Genomic DNA, 22,362 nt, shown 5'->3' with positions numbered 1-22,362 from the left:
CCTAATACCCAGTTAACTTTTACCTGGATTTTTGTTAACAAGATGTCTCATCCAACCTTATATTTTTCATTGCTTCTACTACTCTGTGAAAAGTTATTGGTTCAGTTACTCACATAAACCATTTTATCCACATTATTGCTTTTTGGATGTTTGTTGTAACAGGAGTAATTCATGATCCTAATAGAAAAATTCAAAAATATAGGTAAAAGTAAAATAACCTATAATCCTACTTCCCATGGGTAATACTTTAGTATTATTACTGTAGTGTATATTCTTCTAGATTTTACTTACATATGTAAGGTTTTGGTTTTGATTTTACAAAAATGAACTGTCCTAAACATAATGTTAATAACCTGCTTTTCTTAGCAGTATGTGATGAACATCTTTTACATCATTACATTACACTATTATTTTTATGGTTTCAATATACACTATTGTGTGACTCTCTGCCCTGGTTTATTTGGCCATTCCCCTATTAAATAGTGTCCAATTTTTTGCTATTATAAAAATTATTGGATTGAACATGCATGAACACACAACTTTGTACATTTGTCTGATTATTTCCTTAGCGTATATTCCTATAAGTTTGAATTGCTGGACCAAATAAAAATGTCTGTTTTAATGCTTTTTGTTACCACATTATCCTACAGAAAGGTATACCGGAATATACTCATGTTAGTATATTTAAAACTTTAAAAACTATTCAACTAATAATTACAGACTTAAGGGGCATAGAGACCTTACCCCCAAATCTATTTTAGAAATTGTTTGTATTATGCTTTTTTCCTTTTTTAAGTTTTACAAAAAACTTAGAAGAAAACATCTGGAGAAGTAAGAAGAAGGAAAATAGAGGGAGGAAAATGTATGATTTACAAGAATCACAGAAAGCCACTAAAAAACTATGTGGTGTTTTTTGTTGTTGTCGTTACGTGTCCCTGTTGAACAGGGATCTTTTCCAGTTTACTCATTCAGTTTCTCCATGTTAAGAATCTTGAGACCTGGTGTGGTGGCACACGCCTGTAATCCCAGCACTTTGGGAGGCATTGGTGGGAGGATTGCTTGAGCCCAGGAGTTCGAGACCAGCCTGGGCAGCATGGCAAGACTCCATCTCTACTAAAAATACAAATATTAGCCTGGTGTAGTGGTGTGCACCTGTGGTCCCCATACTTGGGAGGCTGAGGTGGGAGGCTCACTTGAGCCCAGGAGGTTGAGGCTGTAGTGAGCTGTGATTGCACCACTGCATTCCTGGCTGGGCAACAGCACAAGACCCTGTCTCAAAAATAAAAAGAATCCCTTTGTGCGGTAGAGTAGAATAACACTATTTAGTCTCTACCTGGAGCAAAGGAAGAACCTTGTCTGTCAAGGAGATCCAGATTACCTATGGATTATTGTATAATCCATAGGTGAAAGTTAAAAGTGGACTTTATCTAGTGTTTTTTCATCTGGAAACTTGTGCAGCCTGACCCACTTTCAAGATATGAGTTTGGTCTTTGGTAGAAGGGGAAACATTCTAGATAAACTATAACAATCAAGAAATGTTCGAGAGACTACAACATTAGTAGCCAGTTATGATCTTATTTGGTTCCATTTTGAGGTCACTGCAAGTTTTATTATGATTATTTTATAACACTGGATTTCTACCAGCCTTTCTGTGTAGAAAATGATGTTTTGAGAAACATTGAATGTGTGTTTTGATCTTACTAAGGCTACTCAAGTCTTACAAAATAATAATTTTGGAAAGCTGATATACCCTGGCTTAACTTACTGTTCTCCCATTGTGTCTTGCTAATAGATTCTGATTTTTAAATGTTGTTTTACAAGAGCCAATGCCCCCATTTATGTACTTTTCTTCCTTGTTAAAAAACAAAACCCCAAAGATTTGAAGGTTCTTAGTTTTTCTGCTAATATAATTCTAAACTTTGTTTTCTCCTCTCAGAGAATTTCTCTGCTCCTCCTGATGTCACTACAACTACCTCTTCCTCCTCCTCATCTTCCTCAATTCGCCCAGCAAACATTGACCTGCCCCCCTCGGGGATAGTTAAAGGCATGCACAAAGGATCCAACAGGTCCAGCCTTATGGATACAGCTGATGGTAAGGAGTTGTTTTTGGTAGCTCAATTGTAGTGTAAACTAAACTAGAAAAATTCAAATTATGAATGATAGCTCCTAACTAGCCCAGCAGCTTCAGAACTGCATTGTAGTTGGCCCACTAATAACTAATCCTGAGTACCTTTTTTCCATCATCTGCACAGTGACAGTATTGCCACTTAATTGAACTTAGTGGATACTTCCAGGAGATACTTTGAACAAAAACCTAAATGTGGAAAAAGAAAAGAATAACAGAGGGCCGGGCACGGTGGCTCACGCCTGTAATCCCAGCACTTTGGGAGGCCGCGGTGGGCAGATCATGAGGTCAGGAGATCGAGACCATCCTGGCTAACACAGTGAAACCCCATCTCTACTAAAAATACAAAAAATTAGGCAGAGCTTGCAGTGAGTCAAGATGGCGCCACTGCACTCCAGCCTGGGGTGACAGAGCGAGACTCCATCTCAAAAAAAGAATAACTGAAAAGGAAGATTAGGTGAAATCCTTAAGCTATGTATTAATAATAGTACCATATTTGTTCTCTATTGTCATAAAACTTGTTGTGTACATATTTGGTCCACTTGAAAGAGAAGGAAACTGGACAAAGGCCAAACATCCTTAGAAATAAAAGCTCCTGAGGGAACTGAGGAACTAAAATATCCTTACAGTCAACGAATTTTAACTTAATCATTTTTTCCCTTATAGGTGTTCCTGTCAGTAGCAGAGTATCTACAAAAATCCAGCAGCTTCTGAACACTCTGAAACGACCCAAAAGGCCTCCCTTAAAGGAATTTTTTGTGGATGACTCTGAAGAAATTGTGGAAGGTAGTAGTAAAAATACCAAAAACATATATTCATTAAATAAATATATCTTAAGCAGTTACTATGTGTTAGGTACTGTAGGGTTAAAGAATGAACAAGACACAGTTCTTGGTTCAAAGAGTTCATCATTTTCTGCTCTTTTTTCCCTAATGATTATCTGTATTTTAGATCTTAGATGAAAATTAAGGAAGGAGGGAAGAAGAGGGAAGAAAGGCAAAGAGATTACCATGGAGCATAGAACTGTCTTTGGAAATAAACTCTTTGAAATTAGGAACTATCCCAAATACATGATTTTATGAGTTATTTATATTTGGCATTTTCTCGGATGTGGATATCAAATTCAGCCTCAAAAGTTTGCCTACTCTTTTTTCATATAATGTAGTCCTTTTATGAATCAGCCAGTCAATACATATTTCTGCTTTCTACAAGACAGCGTGTTAGATGGTGAAAAGGTTCAAAGATTTATAAAAATACAGTTATTTCCTTCATGTTGTTTACAATTTAGACGGGTGCTAAAATATATCCATGTGAATACTTAGTTTAAGTATTAAGTATCTATCAGCCAATATAGGCACTTCTGAGAAGGGAAGAAATCTGTTCCTTCTGGGTTAGGAAAGGCTTCACAGAGGAAGTGTAACAGTGATTTATTCATTCAATAATTTTTAAATTATGGATAAAACCATATATCTAGGATTTAATAGGGAAGGGGAATGAGTGTGAGTATGGATAAAATGAGAATGGCCATTTGATAATTATAGAATGATGACAATAGATCTAGACAAATAGATCTACCTAAGAAAAGCTTTTGTTGAAAGAGCTAAGCGTTGGTAGCTTTGTAGTCTGTTTTTATGTCCTGAGACTAATAGTAATAGGTTTTGATCACATCAGCTTGTTAATAGAATTAGGTACATTGGTAGACTAGATCTGGTCTTAGCCCAATTTATGCCACAGAAAGCAACCTGACATATGAGGTTAAGATGAGTGTCTGTTTCTTTAGGAATCACTAAACTCATTGAATCGTGGACGTCTTTCATGATGTACTGATGTTCAAGATGTCCATGCCAGCAATAGCCTCTCCAGTGTTTCTAGCATTGGGTATTGACCAGGCACATGAAGGTCAGGGTTTTTAACAGGAATCTTACCTGAAAAAATTGCATTGGCAGAATAGAACTAACAACTTTTCATTAATTACTAATATAAATAGGCAATAGTTGCATGTTTGAGTAATTGTTACCTTTGGAAAAGAAAAATACCAGTAGGTCTTTGGAAATCTGAAAGAGCATGCCCCAGAATCTGCATTGAAGCCTAATGGATAATGGAGATAATGTCAGCTTTCATGGCCAGAAACAATGCCTACTATATACATAGTCTGTCCAAACAAATAAAATACTTATTTAGAAACACCCATGTTTATTTTTTTTAGTTAATCTGGTGGTTTAGCATCTGGGAATATACAAAGCAGAAGGGCAGTTGAAACATTTATTATTTACCCTAAGGCAGCAAACTGGGGAGTGAAACTATTTCATGAATGTTACGTTAGTAGAAAAATGAATCAAGGCATTTTAAGTACAATCCCCAGATTTGTCATTGAGCTATAAAACATTTATTTCATATTTCATTTGCCCATCTAAGATTTGTTGCTCATTCTGTCCCTTCTCCCTTTTGTGCCTCTTTTCTCATCTCTTGTTCACCTGGCTAATTCCTGATCATCCTTTAAGACTCAGCTCAGACATTTCCTCCTCCAGGTGGAGACGTGCCCCACTTCTCACGCACTGCTCATGTTGTCCTAGCCTTAGCGCTGAGTCTGTGTGTGTTTATGTCCCCTGGTGCACTCTATCTAGAGTGATTTGTTCCACGTGTAAATTATCTTTCCTGCTATGAAAATGTAGCATTTGGCCGGGCGTGGTGGCTCACACCTGTAATCCCAGCACTCTGGGAGGCTGAGGCGAGTGGGAAGTCAGGAGTTCAAGACCAGCCTGGCCAACATAGTGAAACCCCGTCTCTACTAAAAATACAAAAATTAGCCAGGCGTGGTGGCGGGCGCCTATAATCCCAGCTACTCAGGAGGCTGAGGCAGGAGAATCTTTTGAACCTGGGAGGCGGAGGTTGCAGTGAGCCGAGATCGCTCCACTGCACTCCAGCCTGGGCGACAGAGCAAGACTCCGTCGTGGGGGTAGGGAAGGAAATGTAGGATTCTTTTTTTGATTTTTATTATTTGAATAATACTTGTTCATTTTAGAAATTAAGAGGACTTTTGTTTTATCTGTGAAAGGGTATGAAATATTCACCCCCAATCTCTGGAATAAGCATGTTAATAATTAGTTCCCCACTAAACACACACCCAAATTCAGTCCAGTTCAGCTGACATTGTTGAACAACCGTGAAGTATTAGGCACTACAGCCAGTAAGGGGAGTAAGAGGCACCCCTTTCCTCAAGAAGCCATCAGCCTTTGTGGGGGAAAACTTGTACAGTAAAAGAAGTCCTTGAGGGTGCTCAGTGCTTTCCTAAGGGCAACGTGGGAGCACTAAGGAAGCAGTAGTCTCCTCAGGGAGTAGTTGGGAATGGTTCCCAGAGAATGTGCTGTTTCAGCCAAGTCCTGAAAAGGATGAGGAAGAGTTCACCAGGAGGCAAAGGGATTGGCCATACGAGATGAGTGCAGAGGTCTGGAGACATGGGATATTGTGGTTTATGCCCATTGTCTGAGTGAAGTAATGACCCTGAGGTATAACTGTTACTATCCCCGTTTTACAGATGAGGAAAGCCAAGCTCAGGTAAATCAATTGGCCTAAGGTAATACTAGTAAAAAGTCAATGTAAACTTGGGCTTTCTGACTCACAGTATAATGCTTTCTCATTAAACATAATCTGCTGTAGTAGAACCTGGCTGTCTCACACTGGACACAGACTGTACAGATTTAAAAACAAATTTGCTAAAAATTGTGAAATTGCTACAAAAAATGTATATTTTGTGCTATTCTATATATGCAGTGATTTGCTTTGTCAGGGTCAGGATTTGTTCATTGCGTAAAACATATTGAATATGATTTCACATTTAAGTGGAAAATTGAATTAAGGCCCAGTTTGTGGACCACCATTTCTAACCATGTCGTTTCTCAAAGTGAGTTTAAACCAGGTAAATATGAAGTGAAAAGGAAGATGCAGTTGAGATTAGAGACCTAAGTTGTGTTCATTGGTATTTGTACTCATTTCACTCATTGGGATTTTCCTGGTACAGTACCTCAGCCAGACCCCAACCAGCCCAAGCCGGAGGGACGGCAGATGACCCCTGTGAAAGGAGAGCCTTTAGGAGTCATCTGTAACTGGCCTCCTGCTCTTGAATCTGCCCTGCAGCGCTGGGGTACCACTCAAGCAAAATGCTCCTGTCTGACTGCACTGGACATGACAGGGAAACCAGTTTACACTCTTACATATGGTGAGTCTGCAAGATTCCAGATCCTTCTCTCCTGAGAGTTCTTCAGAATATCATGGGTAGTGTTTTTATCTAGATACTTAGCAGTTGCTGGCCATTATGTTTCAGTAGATTTTTTCAATAATTTAAAAGGATCCTAAGCTCTAAGTAAAGCTATTGCCAAATATTTTCATTTGCTAAAGCAACATTTGCAAGCCAGCTAATATTTAAAAGACAGCAAAAAGAAGAGAGACTTTGTACATCCATAGATGTTTTAACATTACAAGAGGATTTTAGAAAAACATTTGGTATTAATGATGTATGGTGAAAATCAGATGGTTTTATCTAACAGTTGAAACTGATTACTTGTTAAATCTTTATTCCATCCTGCTTCTTGATTATAATAGGCACAAAATTCTGTAATGAACAAAGAATGAGTACTTTTCCGTTTAATTTTGCATACTAGCTAAAATTTTTCTTTTTAAAATAACTTCAAGGAAAAATGGGGTCAACCCTGGGCTATGAGATTTTGTACTAGTTTATTCAAACAGATTCCTTTTCTCCTTTGCAAGTGGAGCACAGTGTCCATAGACCTAGATGGAAAATAATCTTTGAGGAAAAACAAGGTTTTATTTAAAGAATTACGCAGGTTGACATAGTTTAAACTTTGGATGCCCCTCTGAATAAATTGTATGTAAAATAATGTAGCTATTTAAAATAACATGATTTCCCTTTTCCTTATCTCATAATCTAAAATAAGAATTTCTAAGAGTGGTTGAGGGGAGGGAGTAGGAAAAGAAAAGCATTTTTTGTTTGTTTTTGCCAAAATTGTTTTAACATTCACCTCAGAAGCTGTATATACATTTCATTCATATAACCCTTAAAGAAAGCATTTAGCTGGCCAAATCTTTGCATGTTTATTTAACATCTATGAATACATCCACATGTTCATACAGATAATTTCCATTTTAGTGTTTGTTTTCACTAAATTACAGCGGTATGGAATGTTTAATCATTTGAGCCATGTTTTTGCTTTGCAGTTTCCTCAAGTGTCTGATACCACCTATGTAAGTGGTTTTTCAGAAAAAGCTTACAACATTTCTGAAGATATTTGTAAATTTTTTAAAAAACTGGCCGGGTACAGTTGGCTCATGCCTGTAATCCCAACACTTTGGGAGGTTGAGACAGGTGGATCACCTGAGGCCAGGAATTTGAGACCAGCCTGGACAACATGGCGAAACCTCATCTCTATTAAAAATACAAAAATTAGCCGGATGTGGTGACACACACCTGTAGTCCCAGCTACTTGAGAGGCTGAGGCAAGAATTACTTGAACAGGGAGACAGACAGAGGTTGCAGTGAGCCGAGATTACACCACTGCACTCCAGCCTGGGTGACAGAGTGAGACTCTGTCTTTAAAAAAAAAAAAAAAAAAAAAAAACTTAGAACAGAAGTATTCTTCTGATTTTCAGTCTTGTAATTAAAAATATTGTTTTCCTCCCTTTCAGTGTGATCAGTTTGCATCAAATTATTTCTAAGGATATGCAGATTATTTCAGAAAAGAATTTGAAATATTATGTAAACCAGGATGAGCATCTGGTGATGTTTTATTTCTGTTTCAAGGCATGACTGGCTTTTGTAAACTAGAATGAATAGAAAGCTTTTGTGGGGAGGCCTACTGTGTGTTGGGGGGTGAATGACACTCATCTAACCCATCATTTGGAAGTGGCCATTGTCTCATTAACTACACTGATGATCTGAATGTTCTTTCATTGAGGTAGACCTGTTTTTTTTTTTCTATATGACTGTTGTTTTTTTTTCCTTTTTTTCCAGGAAAGTTGTGGAGCAGAAGTTTAAAGTTGGCCTACACACTTCTTAATAAACTGGGGACCAAAAATGAACCTGTGTTAAAACCTGGAGACAGGGTAATTGGGATTTTGGTTTTAGGGAGGTGGTGTTTATTGTTTTCTAATATGCTAATATTCTAATATTCTGGAGTTTTCATATACAACAGGAAAATTTATATAACTCTTATTTTTGGAAAAATAAAAATGGTTTGGTTCCAACGCAGGTTAGCCCAATGCCAGATGACAATTCTCACATTCCTGGGTTGAAGGAAATTCGCATGTCCTTTCCTGTAGCTGCCAATCAGTAATCTCTTTAGGTGCTAATAAAAAGAAAGAGAAACCTTAGTCTTTCCAGAAATAAATATTTGAATCTTTAGACAATAAGAAAACAGCAACAAAACTTACTCTCTGATTTTTTTATTTTATTTTTTCCTCCTCTTCACAAAATGCCTCAAACACGGGCTGGGTGCAGTGGTTCACACCTGTAATCCCAGCACTTTGGGACACTGAGACGGGAGGATCACTTGAAGCCAGGAGTTTTATACCAGCCTGGGCAACATAGTGAGACCCCATCTCTACAAACAATTTTTTTTAATTAGCTGGGCGTGGTGGCATGCACCTGTAGTCCCAGCTACTCGGGAGGTTAAGGCGGGAGGATTGCTTGAGCCCAGGAGTTCAAGGCAGCAGTGAGCCATGATCTTGCCACTGCATTTGTGTGGGCAACAGAGTGAGACCCTAACAACAACAACAACAACAAAAAAGCCTCATACATCTTTTAAAACATTTTTCTGTGGTCTTATGTAAAAAGAGAGGAAGATTCATGTTACTTTTAAGAAAAAACCGATTGACAGAGTTTTATTTCTCCTTTAATTTGAGGGGACATTATACTATTTTTTTAATTTTTGAAGATATTTTTCCTATTAATGACTTTCTAAATATGATTACTTTTTACCATTACTTTTCATTTGGAATTCATAGAATGAAACACCAACTACACAATAGACTTATTTTGATTGGGCTTATGATTATGGAATCTCTTAAACTAGACCTGTTAAAAATACTTTTGCATTGTGACAAAGGGCACATAAAGGATGGCTTTTACTTATAAATGTGACACATGAGTGTTTCCTAGTCCTCCTCAACCCTAAGCAGGTGATTTTGTGTCTCCCTAGCAAGATGGACACTGTGCAGGAAGGAAATGGGTTGTTTAAATGTCTTGTGGAATTAATTTTCAGAACCCTAGGAAAATTCAGAAGTTCAAAAGTGAACTTCTCTTGGGAGTGAGTTAAGAGAATTTGAAAGCAAAAGAAGGGGAAACAAGTCTCATGATGTAATTAAGTTTCAAATGTTAATCTGTGAGTATCCAAACCAAGTAAGAAACTCCGCAGTGGTAGTGACTTTTACGTTTTTGCATTCCTTGAGTGAATTAGGAAAAGTCACTTATCTCTGTGATGTGTTACAGGTGAGATCACAGGTTTGAACTTACTATAGAGGTTTCACGGTTTATGTTCTATTAATGAATTAACTGTATATCCATACGGTTTCCACCAGTATTGTTTACACCTATTACCAGATGCCCTCCTGCTAGAACATTTGCATTGTTGGGTAAGGGAACAAGGATTAAAACAATGAATTAAAGAGTAAGAAAACTGGCCGGGTGGGGTGGCTCACGCCTGCAATCCCAGCACTTTGGGAGGCCGAGGCAGGCAGATCACGAGGTCAGGAGATCGATCGAGACCATCCTGGCTAACGCGGTGAAACCCCATCTCTACTAAAAATATTAAAAATTAGCCAGGCGTTGTGGCGGGCACCTGTAGTCCCAGCTACTCGGGAGGCTGAGGCAGGAGAATGGCGTGAACCCAGGAGGCGGAGCTTGCAGTGAGCTGAGATCGCACCACTGCATTCCAGCCTGGGCGACAGAGCGAGACTCTGTCTCAAAAAAAAAAAAAAAAAAAAAAAAAAAAAAGAGTAGGAAAATTTCTATTGGCCCTAATATGGTGATCAAGTCAGTCTACAGTTGTAGGCTCTCTCTGAGAGATGTAAGGCTTATTCTTTAATATGCTGTTCTATCTGGAGAGATCCATTACATTTATTTTATTGCCTTAGCCCTACACTAAAGTAAATTGCCTTGGGTTTCCTAAGTAATTAACTTAATGCTTAAGATGGTTTGTTTGTTGCTAAATCACCAAAAGGATTAAGTGAAAAATTGTGATGAGGACGAGGATGAATGCGTTATAGTTCCCAAAATGTGTAGTATAATCGTGGGCATGTCGGAGATCTTTTTAGATGTGTGTCTCTATCTCAGTAACTTAATTTCCTTTAGAGCAGATGGCTGTTAAATAGTTTGATTTATTGTGTTCATGATAAATATTATATACTTAGACAGCGACATTGAAAGCATTAGTATGGTTTTATTCCTCTGTTAAACTGAATGTCATTATGAATTTTAGGTAGCCCTGGTTTACCCCAACAATGATCCAGTCATGTTTATGGTGGCTTTCTATGGATGCCTTCTGGCAGAAGTGATTCCAGTGCCTATAGAGGTACCTCTTACCAGAAAGGTAACATTGCTAAATTTAAGAGGAATGTAGCCTGATGTGACATGGCAGGCATTGGGTTCTTGGATAGATGTAGTCACAACAGTAAAAACTGTTCGACCATTTTTGGAAGTACTCAGCTTCACTTTCTAAAAACAGGAAATTTGTAGAAAAATTATTTATTAAATATTCACAAGTTTTATGCAAATAACATATTTTCTATTAAGATAGAGTTTGTATAGTATTGCATATCATTTAAAATATCACTGGGGCGAGGCCGGGCGCAGTGGCTCACACCTGTAATCACAGCACTTTGGGAAGCTGAGGCGGGGGGATCACAAGGTCAGGAGATCGAGACCATCCTGGCTAACATGGTGAAACCCCGTCTCTACTAAAAAATACAAAAAATTAGTTGGGCGTGGTGGCGGGCGCCTGTGGTCCCAGCTACTCGGGAGGCTGAGGCAGGAGAATGGCGTGAACCCTAGAGGTGGAGCTTGCAGTTAGTTGAGATCGCACTATTGCACTCCAGCTTGGGCGACAGAGCGAGACTCCGTCTAAAAATAAATAGATAAATAAATAAAAAATAAATAAATATCACTGGGGCGACTGGACATGGTGGCTCACACCTGTAACCCTAGCACTTTGGGAGATTGAGGTGGGCGGGTTGCGTGAGCCCAGAAGGTTGAGAGCGGCCTAGGCAACATAGGGAGACCCCATCTCTACAAATAATAAAAAAACTAGCCAGGCATGGTGGTGTGCACCTGTAGTCCCAGCTATTTGAGAAGCTGAGGTGGAAGGATTGATTGAACCCAGGAGATTGAGGCTGCAGTGACCTGTGATTGCGCCACTGCACTCCACCCTGGGCAATAGGGCAAGCAAGACTCTGTTTCAGAATATAAAATATCATGGGGGCATACTTGACTTTCAACACTGATCATTTATAAAGAATCCCATTCTTGCTTCAGAGACTATAGATAATCCACATTTATAGTAGTTGAGACCTTTTTTAAAGGGATTTCCTCTAACTGTATCATATGACCTAGGATTTCCATTAGGTGGAAAGTGATGGTGTGATGACATGTTACTTCTCTGGATTATAAGATTTTACTTTGACAATACATCAGCCCAACTAAAATGAAGCATATGTAACAGATTTCCATGTTTGACTGAGTGATTTCTCCATGAGCCACTTGATGCTAATTTTGTCATGCAGTTTATTTCTGAGGGCTGATGTCAAAGATGAATATGTTGGAGGATGTGGATTTATAAGAAGAAATTGGCCGGGCACAGTGGCTCACACCTGTAATCCCAGCACTTTGGGAGGCCGAGGTGGGTGGATCACCTGAGGTCAGGAGTTTGAGACCAGCCTGGCCAACATGGTGGAACCCCATCTCTACTAAAAATACAGAAATTAGCCAGGTGTGATGGCACAAGCCTGTGATCCCAGCTACTCAGGAGGCTGAGGCAGGAGAATCGCTTTTACCCGGGAGGTGGAGTTTGCAGTGAGTCAAGATTGCGCCACTGTATACCAGCCTAACAAAGTGAGATCTTGTCTCAAAAAAATAAAAGAAGAAATCAGCCGGGCCGCAGTGGCTTATGCCTGTAATCCTAGCACTTTGGGAGGCTGAGGCAGGTGGATCACTTGAGGTCAGGAGTTCAAAACCAGCCTGGCCAACATGACGAAACCCTGTCTCTACTAAAAATACAAAAATTAGCCAAGCATGGTGGTGCGCTCCTGTAGTCCCAGCTACTTGGGAGATTGAAACAGGAGAATAGCCTGAACCCAGGAGGTGGAAGTTGTAGTGAGCCAAGATCATGCCACTGCACTCCAGGTTGGGTGACAGAGAGAGGCTCCATCTCATAAAAAAAGAAAAGAAAAAGCATTTCTGAAAGGAATAGAAAACAAATTGATAACATCCCCAAATCTCTAGTTGTTGGGATATAGTATCCTTCATTTGATCAGGAAATCATATGATTGTTCTTAAATTATTAAGTTGGCAGAATTTGTGTGGTTTCATAATGATGCTTGTAAGATGATATTTTAATGGAAATGTTTTAGACTATATCTTTTGTTGTTTTTGCTGCTGTTTTTGTGTAAGTCTTAAATCTACCCCCTTTAAAAACAGAAAAATAAAAGGATTATACAGATTTGGTATATCCATCCATTGACTTTCATTGTCAGCTTGGACATTTAGTATCCATTTAAATTATTTATTTTGTTCATACCTGACTTGCTTTTCTCTCGAATTTTAGGGTGAGGCTAGGGGAAGATAACCATGTTAGCATTTATTTAATTTGCTGGAAACTAATCTAAAATAGGATCATTGCTGACTCTTGAATAAAATGGTTACATTTGTCTGGTAGGATTTATCATTTGTAATGTCTGGTTAATAAAATACTTGATTTGTGCTCAGGAAATGTTTGTATTGTAGAAATTATTTGGAAGAACACATTGTGATTGGATTTTGACAATTGCCAGATATTGTTGGGGCTCCATGAATGTTATCAAACAAAATGCCAGAGCATTACTAAGTGTCAGATATGGGCATGAGTGTGCTCACATTTGCTCCCCTACCTATGTTCATTATCATTTCTCCACAGGATGCTGGAGGTCAGCAGATTGGCTTCTTGCTAGGAAGCTGTGGTATTGCCTTAGCTCTTACCAGTGAAGTTTGTCTAAAAGGACTGCCAAAAACCCAGAATGGAGAAATAGTACAGTTTAAAGGTTAGTAACATTGTACCTGAATTATCAGTTAAAAGTTAAAACTGAGTGCTTTAATTAGCTTTTTAATTTAGTAATAGCTAGGTACTTTACATATATGTTCTATTTAATTCTCATATTCTTATGAAGTAGGTACCATTATTATCCCCATTTTACAAGTGAGGAAACTGAGAAACAGAGAGGTTAAGTAACTTGCCCAAAGTCACAGCTAATAAATGGCAGAGCAGCAATTTGAACCCAAATCTGTCTGATTCCACAGCCCACACCCTTAACCTTTATGCCGATGGTTGGAAAAAGCTACCACTCTGTACATTAAAGCTAAATGCTACATGTAGAGACAGAGGATAGACCACTAACCTCAGTGGACTTCCACTGCCAAATGGACCTCCCAGTTGTTGAGGTAATGTCAAGGCCTGGAATTAGCATGTGGAACGATTGTACTTTTGAAAGAAGGTATAATTGTCTGGTGATTTGCCACTAAAAACTAATAAAAACTAAGTATTTTATTGATTATAAAATGATCTTAATTTGGTCTCTTGATATTTAAAATGACCAGTTCAGTGTGAATTCATTCCCTGATGGCTTAGGCAATTCAATTTTCACTTTGGGTTTGATTTAGGTTGGCCCCGGCTCAAATGGGTTGTAACAGATTCCAAGTACCTTTCAAAGCCACCGAAAGACTGGCAGCCACACATCTCACCTGCTGGGACAGAACCGGCATACATTGAGGTAAGTCCTAAGATGTAAAATATGCTTTCAGGCTTTTCCTTGGGCTTTGCTTACCACCTTTCAAAATATAAAACTGAATTTTTGCAACGTTAATGTTAGAAGATCCTCCTGCTTTGTGAGATTTCCATCTTTTGGCTTGTAAAATGCCTTGTAGTGGATCTTCTATCCTAATTATTTTGATCATAAGTATACATTCAAGAGAATGACAGCAAAAAAAAAAAAAGGATTCTTCATGTAAGAAAGTTACAAAAGACTTTAGGGAAGTACAAACGTTTAGGAAATGATGTACTGGCAGAGAAATTCCTCTGCTGCTTATTTAGAGAGGTTGGGGGTAAGAGAACGGAGAAATGAGGAGGGAAAATAGCTCTGCTTAAAAGAACAGATTAGTAGATGAAAGATAAAGAGCAAGAATAAACAAATGGCTGGAAGGTTTGATATTGAGGTTGGTATAGAAATGCAATTGGCAACATGATCCCATTAATGGATTAAGCAAATCCAAGTGCACACCAGGCACCAGGCTGAATGCTTTAAGTGCATTTTCTCATTTAGTCCTCACAAGTACCCTGTGAGGTTTGGATTATTATTAAACTTACTTTATAGATGAGGAGACTAAGATTTAAAAGAATTTCAGTAGCTGAGCAAAGGCCACATGACTCAAAAATGGCAGAGCTAGACTCAGAGTTAGGTCTAACTCTAAAAGCTGTAGCCTTCACCACTCTGCATCCTGCCTGAGACATATGCTCACCAATTGTTAAGTTAATGAACAGGCAAATCAATAAAAAGTTTTTTCAAGATCTGGGGGAAAATCATCTAGCCTTGAACACTGTGGTGATAAGTAGAGAGAACTTCAAAAAATTTTGGATATAGAAAAGAGAGGCTGGGAGAATGAGTTCATGTCCTTTGCAGGACATAGATGAAGCTGGAAGCCATCTTTCTCAGCAAACTAACACAGGAACAGAAAACCAAACACTGCATGTTCTCACTTATAAATGGGAGTTGAACAATAGGAACACATGGACACAGGGAGGGGAATATCACACCGGGGCCTGTTGAGGGCTGGGGGGCAAGGGGAGGGAGATCATTAGGACAAATACCTAATGCATGCGGGGCTTAAAACCTAGATGACGAGTTGATAGGTGCAGCAAATCACCATGGCACACATATACCTATGTAACCTACATGCACGTTCTGCACATGTGTCCCAATACTTAAAAGTAAAAGTAAAAAATAGAAAAGAGAGGCTGGGGTGGGACACAGTGATTCACGCCTGTAATCCTGGCACTTTTGGAGGCTGAGTGGATGCTCCTGAGGTCAGGAGTTCGAGACCAGACTGGCCAACATAGTGAAACCCTGTTTCTACTAAAAATAAAAACAATTAGCTGGGCATGATGGTGCACGTCTGTAGTCCCAGCTGCTTGGGAGGTTGAGGCGGGAGGATCACTTGAACCCAGGATGCAGAGGTTGCAGTGAGCTGAGATCATGCCACTGCACTAGAGAGGCTGGATGCAATGGTTCACATCTGTCTGTAATCCCAGCACTTTGGAAGGCCAAATAGGAGGACTGCAAAGAAAAGGAAGAGAGTGACCAGTAGCTCTGAGAGGTGATGGGGGTATTATTGGATGCCAGGATGATTGTTTTCAAAGGTGAAACAGATCTAAGTATCTTTAAAAGACAGACAGATAGGCCAGGTAAGATGGCTCATGCCTTTAATCCCAGTACTTTGGGAGGCTGAGGCAGCTGGATTGCTTGAGCTCAGGAGTTCAAGACTAACCTGAGTAACATAGTGAGACCCTGTCTCTACAAAAAATAAAAAATTAGCTGGGCCTGGTGGTATGCACCTATAGTCCCAGCTACTCAGGAGTCTAAGGTGGGAGGATCACTTGAGCCCAGGAGGTTGAGGCAACAGTGAGCTGTGTTCATGCCACTGCACCCTATCCTGGATGACAGAGCACAATTCTGTCTCAAAAAAGAAAAAAATACAAATAAGCAATTAAAAATACCAAATTTAGTGATCAACTCTCAATCTATGTCATGTCTCAGTGATGACATGGTTCATCACTCGGTCCTCCTTAAAACTCCAGTCCTGGCTTCTTGGACTCCTATCTCAGTTCCTCTGCCTCATTGGCCATTCCTTCAGTTGTCTTTATTGGCTCTCCTAAAGGTGGAGGGTCCTCCATTGTGTGACTCTTGCTTAGCTCTCTGGCCTTATTAGAACTTCTACCCTCTGTCTTTCTAGGTGCCTGTTATTTTGAATTAACTTGCAGTTCTTGCTTGGGATCCTCCTATTACCCACAGGACTCTACTAGTGAGTTTAAAGCATCTCTGGGTAATAGGGAGTTATTAAAGGGTTGTCAGCAGGAGAGTGACAAGAATGAATTTATTATAAGAAGATATATCTGGACTGGTTGGGTTAAGAAAGGAAATACGGGCTGGGCGCAGTGGCTCACCCCTATTATCCTAACACCTTGGGAGGCTTAGGCAGGCGGATCATTTGAGCTCAGGAGTTCGAGACGAGCCTGGGCAACATGGCGAAATTCTGTCTCTACAAAAAATACAAAAATTAGCCGGGTGTGGTGGCACATGCCTGTAGTCCCAGCTACTTGGGAGGCTGAGCCTGGGAGCTCAAAGCTGCAGTGAGCCATGATCGTGCCACTGCATTCCAGCCTGAGCGAGACTGTGTCTCAAAAAGAAAAAAAACGGAGACCGGCTTTACAGTTATTCAGGTGAGCCCAGGCTTATGGTAGAGAGCAGAGAGCAAAGTAGATGGAGCTTCAGACAGTAAGGAAATAGAGCAGGCAGGGCTTAGTTACTGATGCTGGAGAGGGAGAAGGCAAGACAGACTCAGGTTTCTTGCTTGAGCAACTGGGATTGATGGCAGCATCCTTCACTAAGATAGAAAATACAACAGGAAGAGTTTCCAGGGGCAGGGACGGGGGTAAAGAAGGCAGTGATGGATATATGAGTTTCACAGGATTACTGGACATTCCAGGGGATTAGTTGACTCTGTCAGTCTGGATCTCTCTGGAGGAGAGGCCTGGGTTGAAGATAGAGAACAAGGAGTTACTATTAATGCAGTAACCTAATGGAATAAAGTGAAAAGAGATAAGGGTGGAGAACATGGAGGAGCAATGGGAGAGAGACAGACACACAGAGACAGAGACTAGAAGAGAGGAGTATCGAAAAAGCCAAGGAAGGAGAAAACATCAAGAAAGAGAGTAGTCAAATTTTGCAGAAAGCTTCGATAAGGTATGCAAAATGTCCTTTTGATATAACAATCAAAAAATTGGGGCTGGTCCTAAGGTAGTTAATTATCTCAGTTGACTGTTCACAGTCAGGTACAGATCAAACTCCTATTCTACTCTTTCTCCCCTTCTCATTATTGACCTTGGGAACACTTAATTTTTTTTTTTTTTTTTTTTTTTTTTTGAGACAGAGCCTTGCTCTGTTGCCCAGGCTGGAGTGCAGTGGTGTGATCTTGGCTCACTGCAAGCTCCGCCTCCCAGGTTCACGCCATTCTCCTGCCTCAGCCTCCCGAGTAACTGGGACTACAGGCGCCCGCCACTACGCCCGGCTAATTTTTTGTATTTTTAGTAGAGACGTCGTTTCACTGCATTAGCCAGGGTGGTCTCGATCTCCTGACCTTGTGATCCGTCCACCTTGGCCTCCCAAAGTTCTGGGATTACAGGCGTGAGCCACCGCACCCAGCCAAAATTTTTTTAAAGTTGAACTGGCCACAGTGGCATATGCCTGTAGTTCCAGCTACTCAGGAGGCTGAGCTGGGAGGATTGCTTGAGCCCAGGAGTTCCAATCCAGCCTGGGCAACATGGTGAGACTCCATCTCTTAAAAGAAAGAAAGAAAGGAAAGTTGATAGTCCTGGTAAAAAGCAACTTGAATGGAACATTAAGGGTAAAAGCAAAATTATAGTTGAATGATTTGGAGGAGCAAATAGGCCATTCGTTTCTAGTTCTTCCTTACAAAATTGGGTGCTTCTAACGCACAGAGACCACGTCTTACATACCTTTCACTCTGCAGTGCTGTGCTTGACTTGTATTTATTTGATATTGTGTTTCTATTCATATAGCTCGAACCACTTGTTTGTTTTAGCTTTTGAGCAGCCACTTCACACTGATGACTATTAAACTTTGAAGTCTTTTTCACATATATTTTTGTTGAGCTTTGTCAACCTCCAATCCTATCTTTGTGTGATTTGAGTTTGGGACCCTAGTACATTGCCTTAAATATTCATATTAAACATGTTAAATTCAGCCCATTATGATGGTTTTTCTGGGTTTTGTTTTTGGATTCTAGTTTTGTCATCTGAAATAACCCATTTCATTGTGTTTCTTATGTTTCTGTTTTTGTTTTCTAGTATAAAACAAGCAAAGAAGGGAGTGTAATGGGAGTTACAGTATCCCGGCTTGCAATGTTGTCTCACTGCCAAGCTCTGTCGCAGGCCTGCAATTATTCTGAAGGTCAGACCTCATCCCATGACTGCCCTCATTGTTACCTTCAGAGATGTGTGACTGTGAGCACAATGCTCAGTGATTGGACCTCTTTTAATGACCGAATTCAGAGTGAAATGTCCCAAGACACATTCTTGGCTTGCTTTTGTTTTCTTCCTCTCAAAAATATGCTGTAGTTTAAAGGAACCAAAATTCTGGGCAAACCAAAATGTAAAGCATAATTTCTAGAGTACAGCAGTAGAAAACCCTAATTAAAATCCTGTTTTTGTTAGCTGTGGAATGTCAGGTATCTCCATCTTCCCCTGCCTGTGTAGTGGGCTACCAGCTATACATTTGGAGTCAAAGAAATTCAGCTACCAAAAAGCATAAATTAAAACACAAAAATGTATTCGATATTTTTGAACTTTAGATAGGTTGATACATAATTGCATAAACCGCTATTTGCCTCAGAATGTTCTTTGCAATATTAATTTTTTTAGTGTTTTCCCTTTATAAAATGAAACAAGTTAATAAATGGTCATGATAAAATTTTTAACCAGACAACAATGTTCTATCATGAAATTATATATATATATACACACACATAATGGAAGCAATCAAAATGCCCTTAAATAAGGATTGATTAGGTTATAATACATTCAGGCCAGGCGCTGTGGCTCACGCCTGTAATCCCAACACTTTGGGAGGCCGAGGCAGATGGATCACCTGAGGTCAAGGGTTCGAGACCAGCCTGGCCAACACAGTGAAACCCCATCTCTACTAAAAATAACAAAAAATGACCAGGTGTGGTGGCTTGTGCTTGTACTCCCAGCTACTTGGGAGGCTGAGGCTGGAGAATCACTTGCACCCTGGAGGCAGAGGTTGCAGTGAGCCGAGATCATGCCACTGCACTCTAGCCTGGGTGACAGAGCAAGACTCTGTCTCAAAAAAAAAAAAAAAAAAAAAAAAATTATAATACATTCATACAATGGCTGGGACATTAAAATTCTTATTTTTGAATATTAAAGATATGAAGAAATTGTTTCAATATATCATTAAGTAGGAACAAGTTAGATACCAAGCTTTGTATACCAGTTTGTCACATTAGATATCTATCTAGATGTAAATATGCCTAGAAGTATATGTGTGTGTATAGATAGAATGTTTAGAGATATATACATATACATACCAACTTTTTTTTTTTAGGAAGTATCTTTTAGGAAATTTAAAATATATTTGTCAAACTTCCAAAGTTTCTAAAATAAGCATGTATTCTCTGCATATTCAGGAAAAAAATACCTCTTGGAAGAAATGCCTAAGTCACAAGAAGTTTCTAACTCCTTGGCTCTGTTGTAACCACATTACCTTATGAGCAGTCCTCTACCCGTTTTGAGGAGACCCTCAAAAACCCCTGAGAACTTTTAGTCATTTCTCTAAAAACATCAAATCAGGCTGGGCGCTGTGGCTTATGTCTGTAATCCCAGCACATTGGGAGGCCGAGGCAGGAGGATCACTTGAGGTCAGGAGTTCAAGACCAGCCTGGCCAACCTGGTGAAACTCCCTCTCTACTAAAAATACAAAATTAGCCGTGCATGGTGGTGTATGCCTGTAATCCCAGCTATTTGGGAGGCTGAGGCAGGAGAATTGATCGAACCTGGGAGACAGAGGTTGCAGTGAGCCGAGATCGCGTCACTGCACTCCAGCCTGGGTGACAGAGGTGAGACTCCATCTAAAAGAAAAAGCAAACAAACATCAAATCAGTTGTTTATAAGAGGCAAGTGACATAATTTTGCTACTTAATACTAAAGATGATTTCTTTGTCTTCCTATTTTTTCTATTTTAGGGGAAACAATAGTAAATGTCTTAGACTTTAAGAAGGATGCTGGGCTGTGGCACGGCATGTTTGCGGTAAGCTACTCAGATTTAAGGCCCTTAGTGTAAATTGTGCTTGAGATAAGGCCAGCATGCTGTATAACTGGAGCATCTCTCAGTGCTTGTTTGAAATTTAAATCCCCAAAAGGTCAGTAATATTTTCCAGAGGCTATATAACCTTTCCACTGGACAGAATGTTTTGAATGACTGCCATGCATAAGCTGCATGCTGCAACTGAAGAAGAGTAAAAAGGTAGATGGGGATTCTCCCCATCAGAGAGGAACAGGTAGCATACTATGGGTGTTAGAAAAAGGTGACTTCCTTCCAGGTCTGGGCTTCAAGGCAGTTTTTATGGAAGAAGTGACAGCTGAGTTGGACTTTGAAAAATAGGTAAGCTTTAGACATACAGAGATTTTTGTAAGGGGATATAGAGGTAGAGAGAGGGGACATTTCAAGTGGCAAAACTACTATATGTAACATGCCATATAGGTGGAGAGAGAAAAAAAATACAGGGTTACCTGAATTGTAAAGGACTTCAGAGAGCCTCTAGTCTCACTTTCTTGATAATGCAGGAGCTGGGAAAGCATGGGAAATGAATCACGAGGGAAGAGGAGGTGGATCCCTTTTCACCCAGAACCCTCAAAATCTTCAGTAAATTTACTTTCTAGCTCTTTTCTGAAATCTTTCCCATTTTCTTCTTTATCAGAAGTTAAAAATCCTTTTGAGGAGGTAAGAAGAATCTCTTCTCTATGATACCAAGTGCAAGATAGGGACATGTGTGAAGAATTGAGTTATAAACACCAGCCTTTTCCTGAAACCAAAAGTTTCTCACCAGAGCTAGAAACTTGGAGAGAGAAAACAGTATCTTGCAGTAGTATCTTGGTTTCTTTGGGCAAATTAGAGAGTGAGCAAAATGGCTAATCTCAATACGAAGGCTTGGTTATTCTACGAGGCTGGGTCTCTTTGGGGACAGGGTGTCTTGTGTATGCTTGATTAGAGTGGCAGGAGAGACCCTAAATTGCATGACCCCTCAACACCTTCAGCTTTATCTAACAAAAAAAAAATTAACAGGTGTAGGCAGGACCTCCTGTAAGAAACAGGGACATTTCGATTTCTTGCTTTGTGATGCCCAGCTAGCCCCTTTGTGGCATGTGGCAAGTACGAACATGATAAAAGCATTAAGTGGGTTGGAGGGCAGTTTGGCAGTGTCTGTTAGCATTTTAAAAGCATATACCACAGCCAGGCACTGTGACTCAGGCCTGTAATCCCAGCACTTTTAGAGGCCAAGGCAGGCGAATTACCTGAGGCCAGGAGTTCAAGACAAGCTTGGCCAACATGGTGAAATCCCAACTCTACTAACAATACAAAAATTAGCTGGACATTGTGGCGCACACCTGTAATCCCTGCTACTCAGGAGGCTGTGCAGGAGAATTGTTTGAACCCAGGAGGCAGAGGTTGCAGTGAGCCGAGATCACACCACTGTACTCTAGCCTGGGCAGCAGAGCAAGACTCTGTCTCAGATAAATACATACATACATACATACATACATACATACATACATACATACATACATACACCAGTCCCAGCTACCCTGGAGGCTGAGGCAAGAGAATCACTTGAGTTCAGGAATTGGAGGCCAGCCTGGGCAACATAGTGAAACCCCTGTCTCTTTTTTTTTTTTAAAGCATATGCCATATGACAGCAGTACTACATGTCCATATAGGGAAATACTTGCACAAGCCCAGGGAAGGAAGTAGGAATGTGCTCCTTGAAACATTTTTTGTAGTAGCAAAAAATTGTCATTAATAGGGAAATGCCTAAATAATTGTGATATAGCCAAACAATGGAATACTATGCCACAGTTCAAAAAGAATTATGTAGATCTCTTATACTG

The 22,362-nt window shown here is 39.8% G+C and overlaps 1 protein-coding gene across 17 annotated transcripts in view; it reads left to right on the top strand.

Annotated features, from left to right (window-relative positions):
* The window catches only part of DIP2B (disco interacting protein 2 homolog B), a 246,269-nt gene that overhangs the window by 170,107 nt on the left and 53,800 nt on the right, over positions 1–22,362 (top strand). For 6 of the 17 annotated variants that reach the window (XM_063786674.1, XM_509060.7, XM_009425402.5 and 3 more), the window contains 9 exons: positions 1,937–2,092; positions 2,792–2,911; positions 6,144–6,341; positions 8,151–8,242; positions 10,615–10,725; positions 13,303–13,426; positions 14,043–14,152; positions 18,523–18,625; positions 20,439–20,503. In XM_063786674.1, the coding sequence (XP_063642744.1) occupies positions 1,937–2,092; positions 2,792–2,911; positions 6,144–6,341; positions 8,151–8,242; positions 10,615–10,725; positions 13,303–13,426; positions 14,043–14,152; positions 18,523–18,625; positions 20,439–20,503 (1,079 nt within the window). Of the gene's footprint in view, positions 1–1,936; positions 2,093–2,791; positions 2,915–6,143; positions 6,342–8,150; positions 8,243–10,614; positions 10,726–13,302; positions 13,427–14,042; positions 14,153–18,522; positions 18,626–20,438; positions 20,504–22,362 lie in introns of all 17 variants that reach the window. The other 11 variants (XM_054664234.2, XM_009425404.5, XM_009425405.5 and 8 more) reach the window with 3 other exon arrangements.

This window comes from Pan troglodytes, chromosome 10 (assembly GCF_028858775.2).
Source record: "Pan troglodytes isolate AG18354 chromosome 10, NHGRI_mPanTro3-v2.0_pri, whole genome shotgun sequence".
NCBI lineage: Eukaryota > Metazoa > Chordata > Mammalia > Primates > Hominidae > Pan > Pan troglodytes.
Note: the sequence above shows the minus strand (reverse complement) of the source record. Positions and strands in the feature narration are given on the sequence as shown.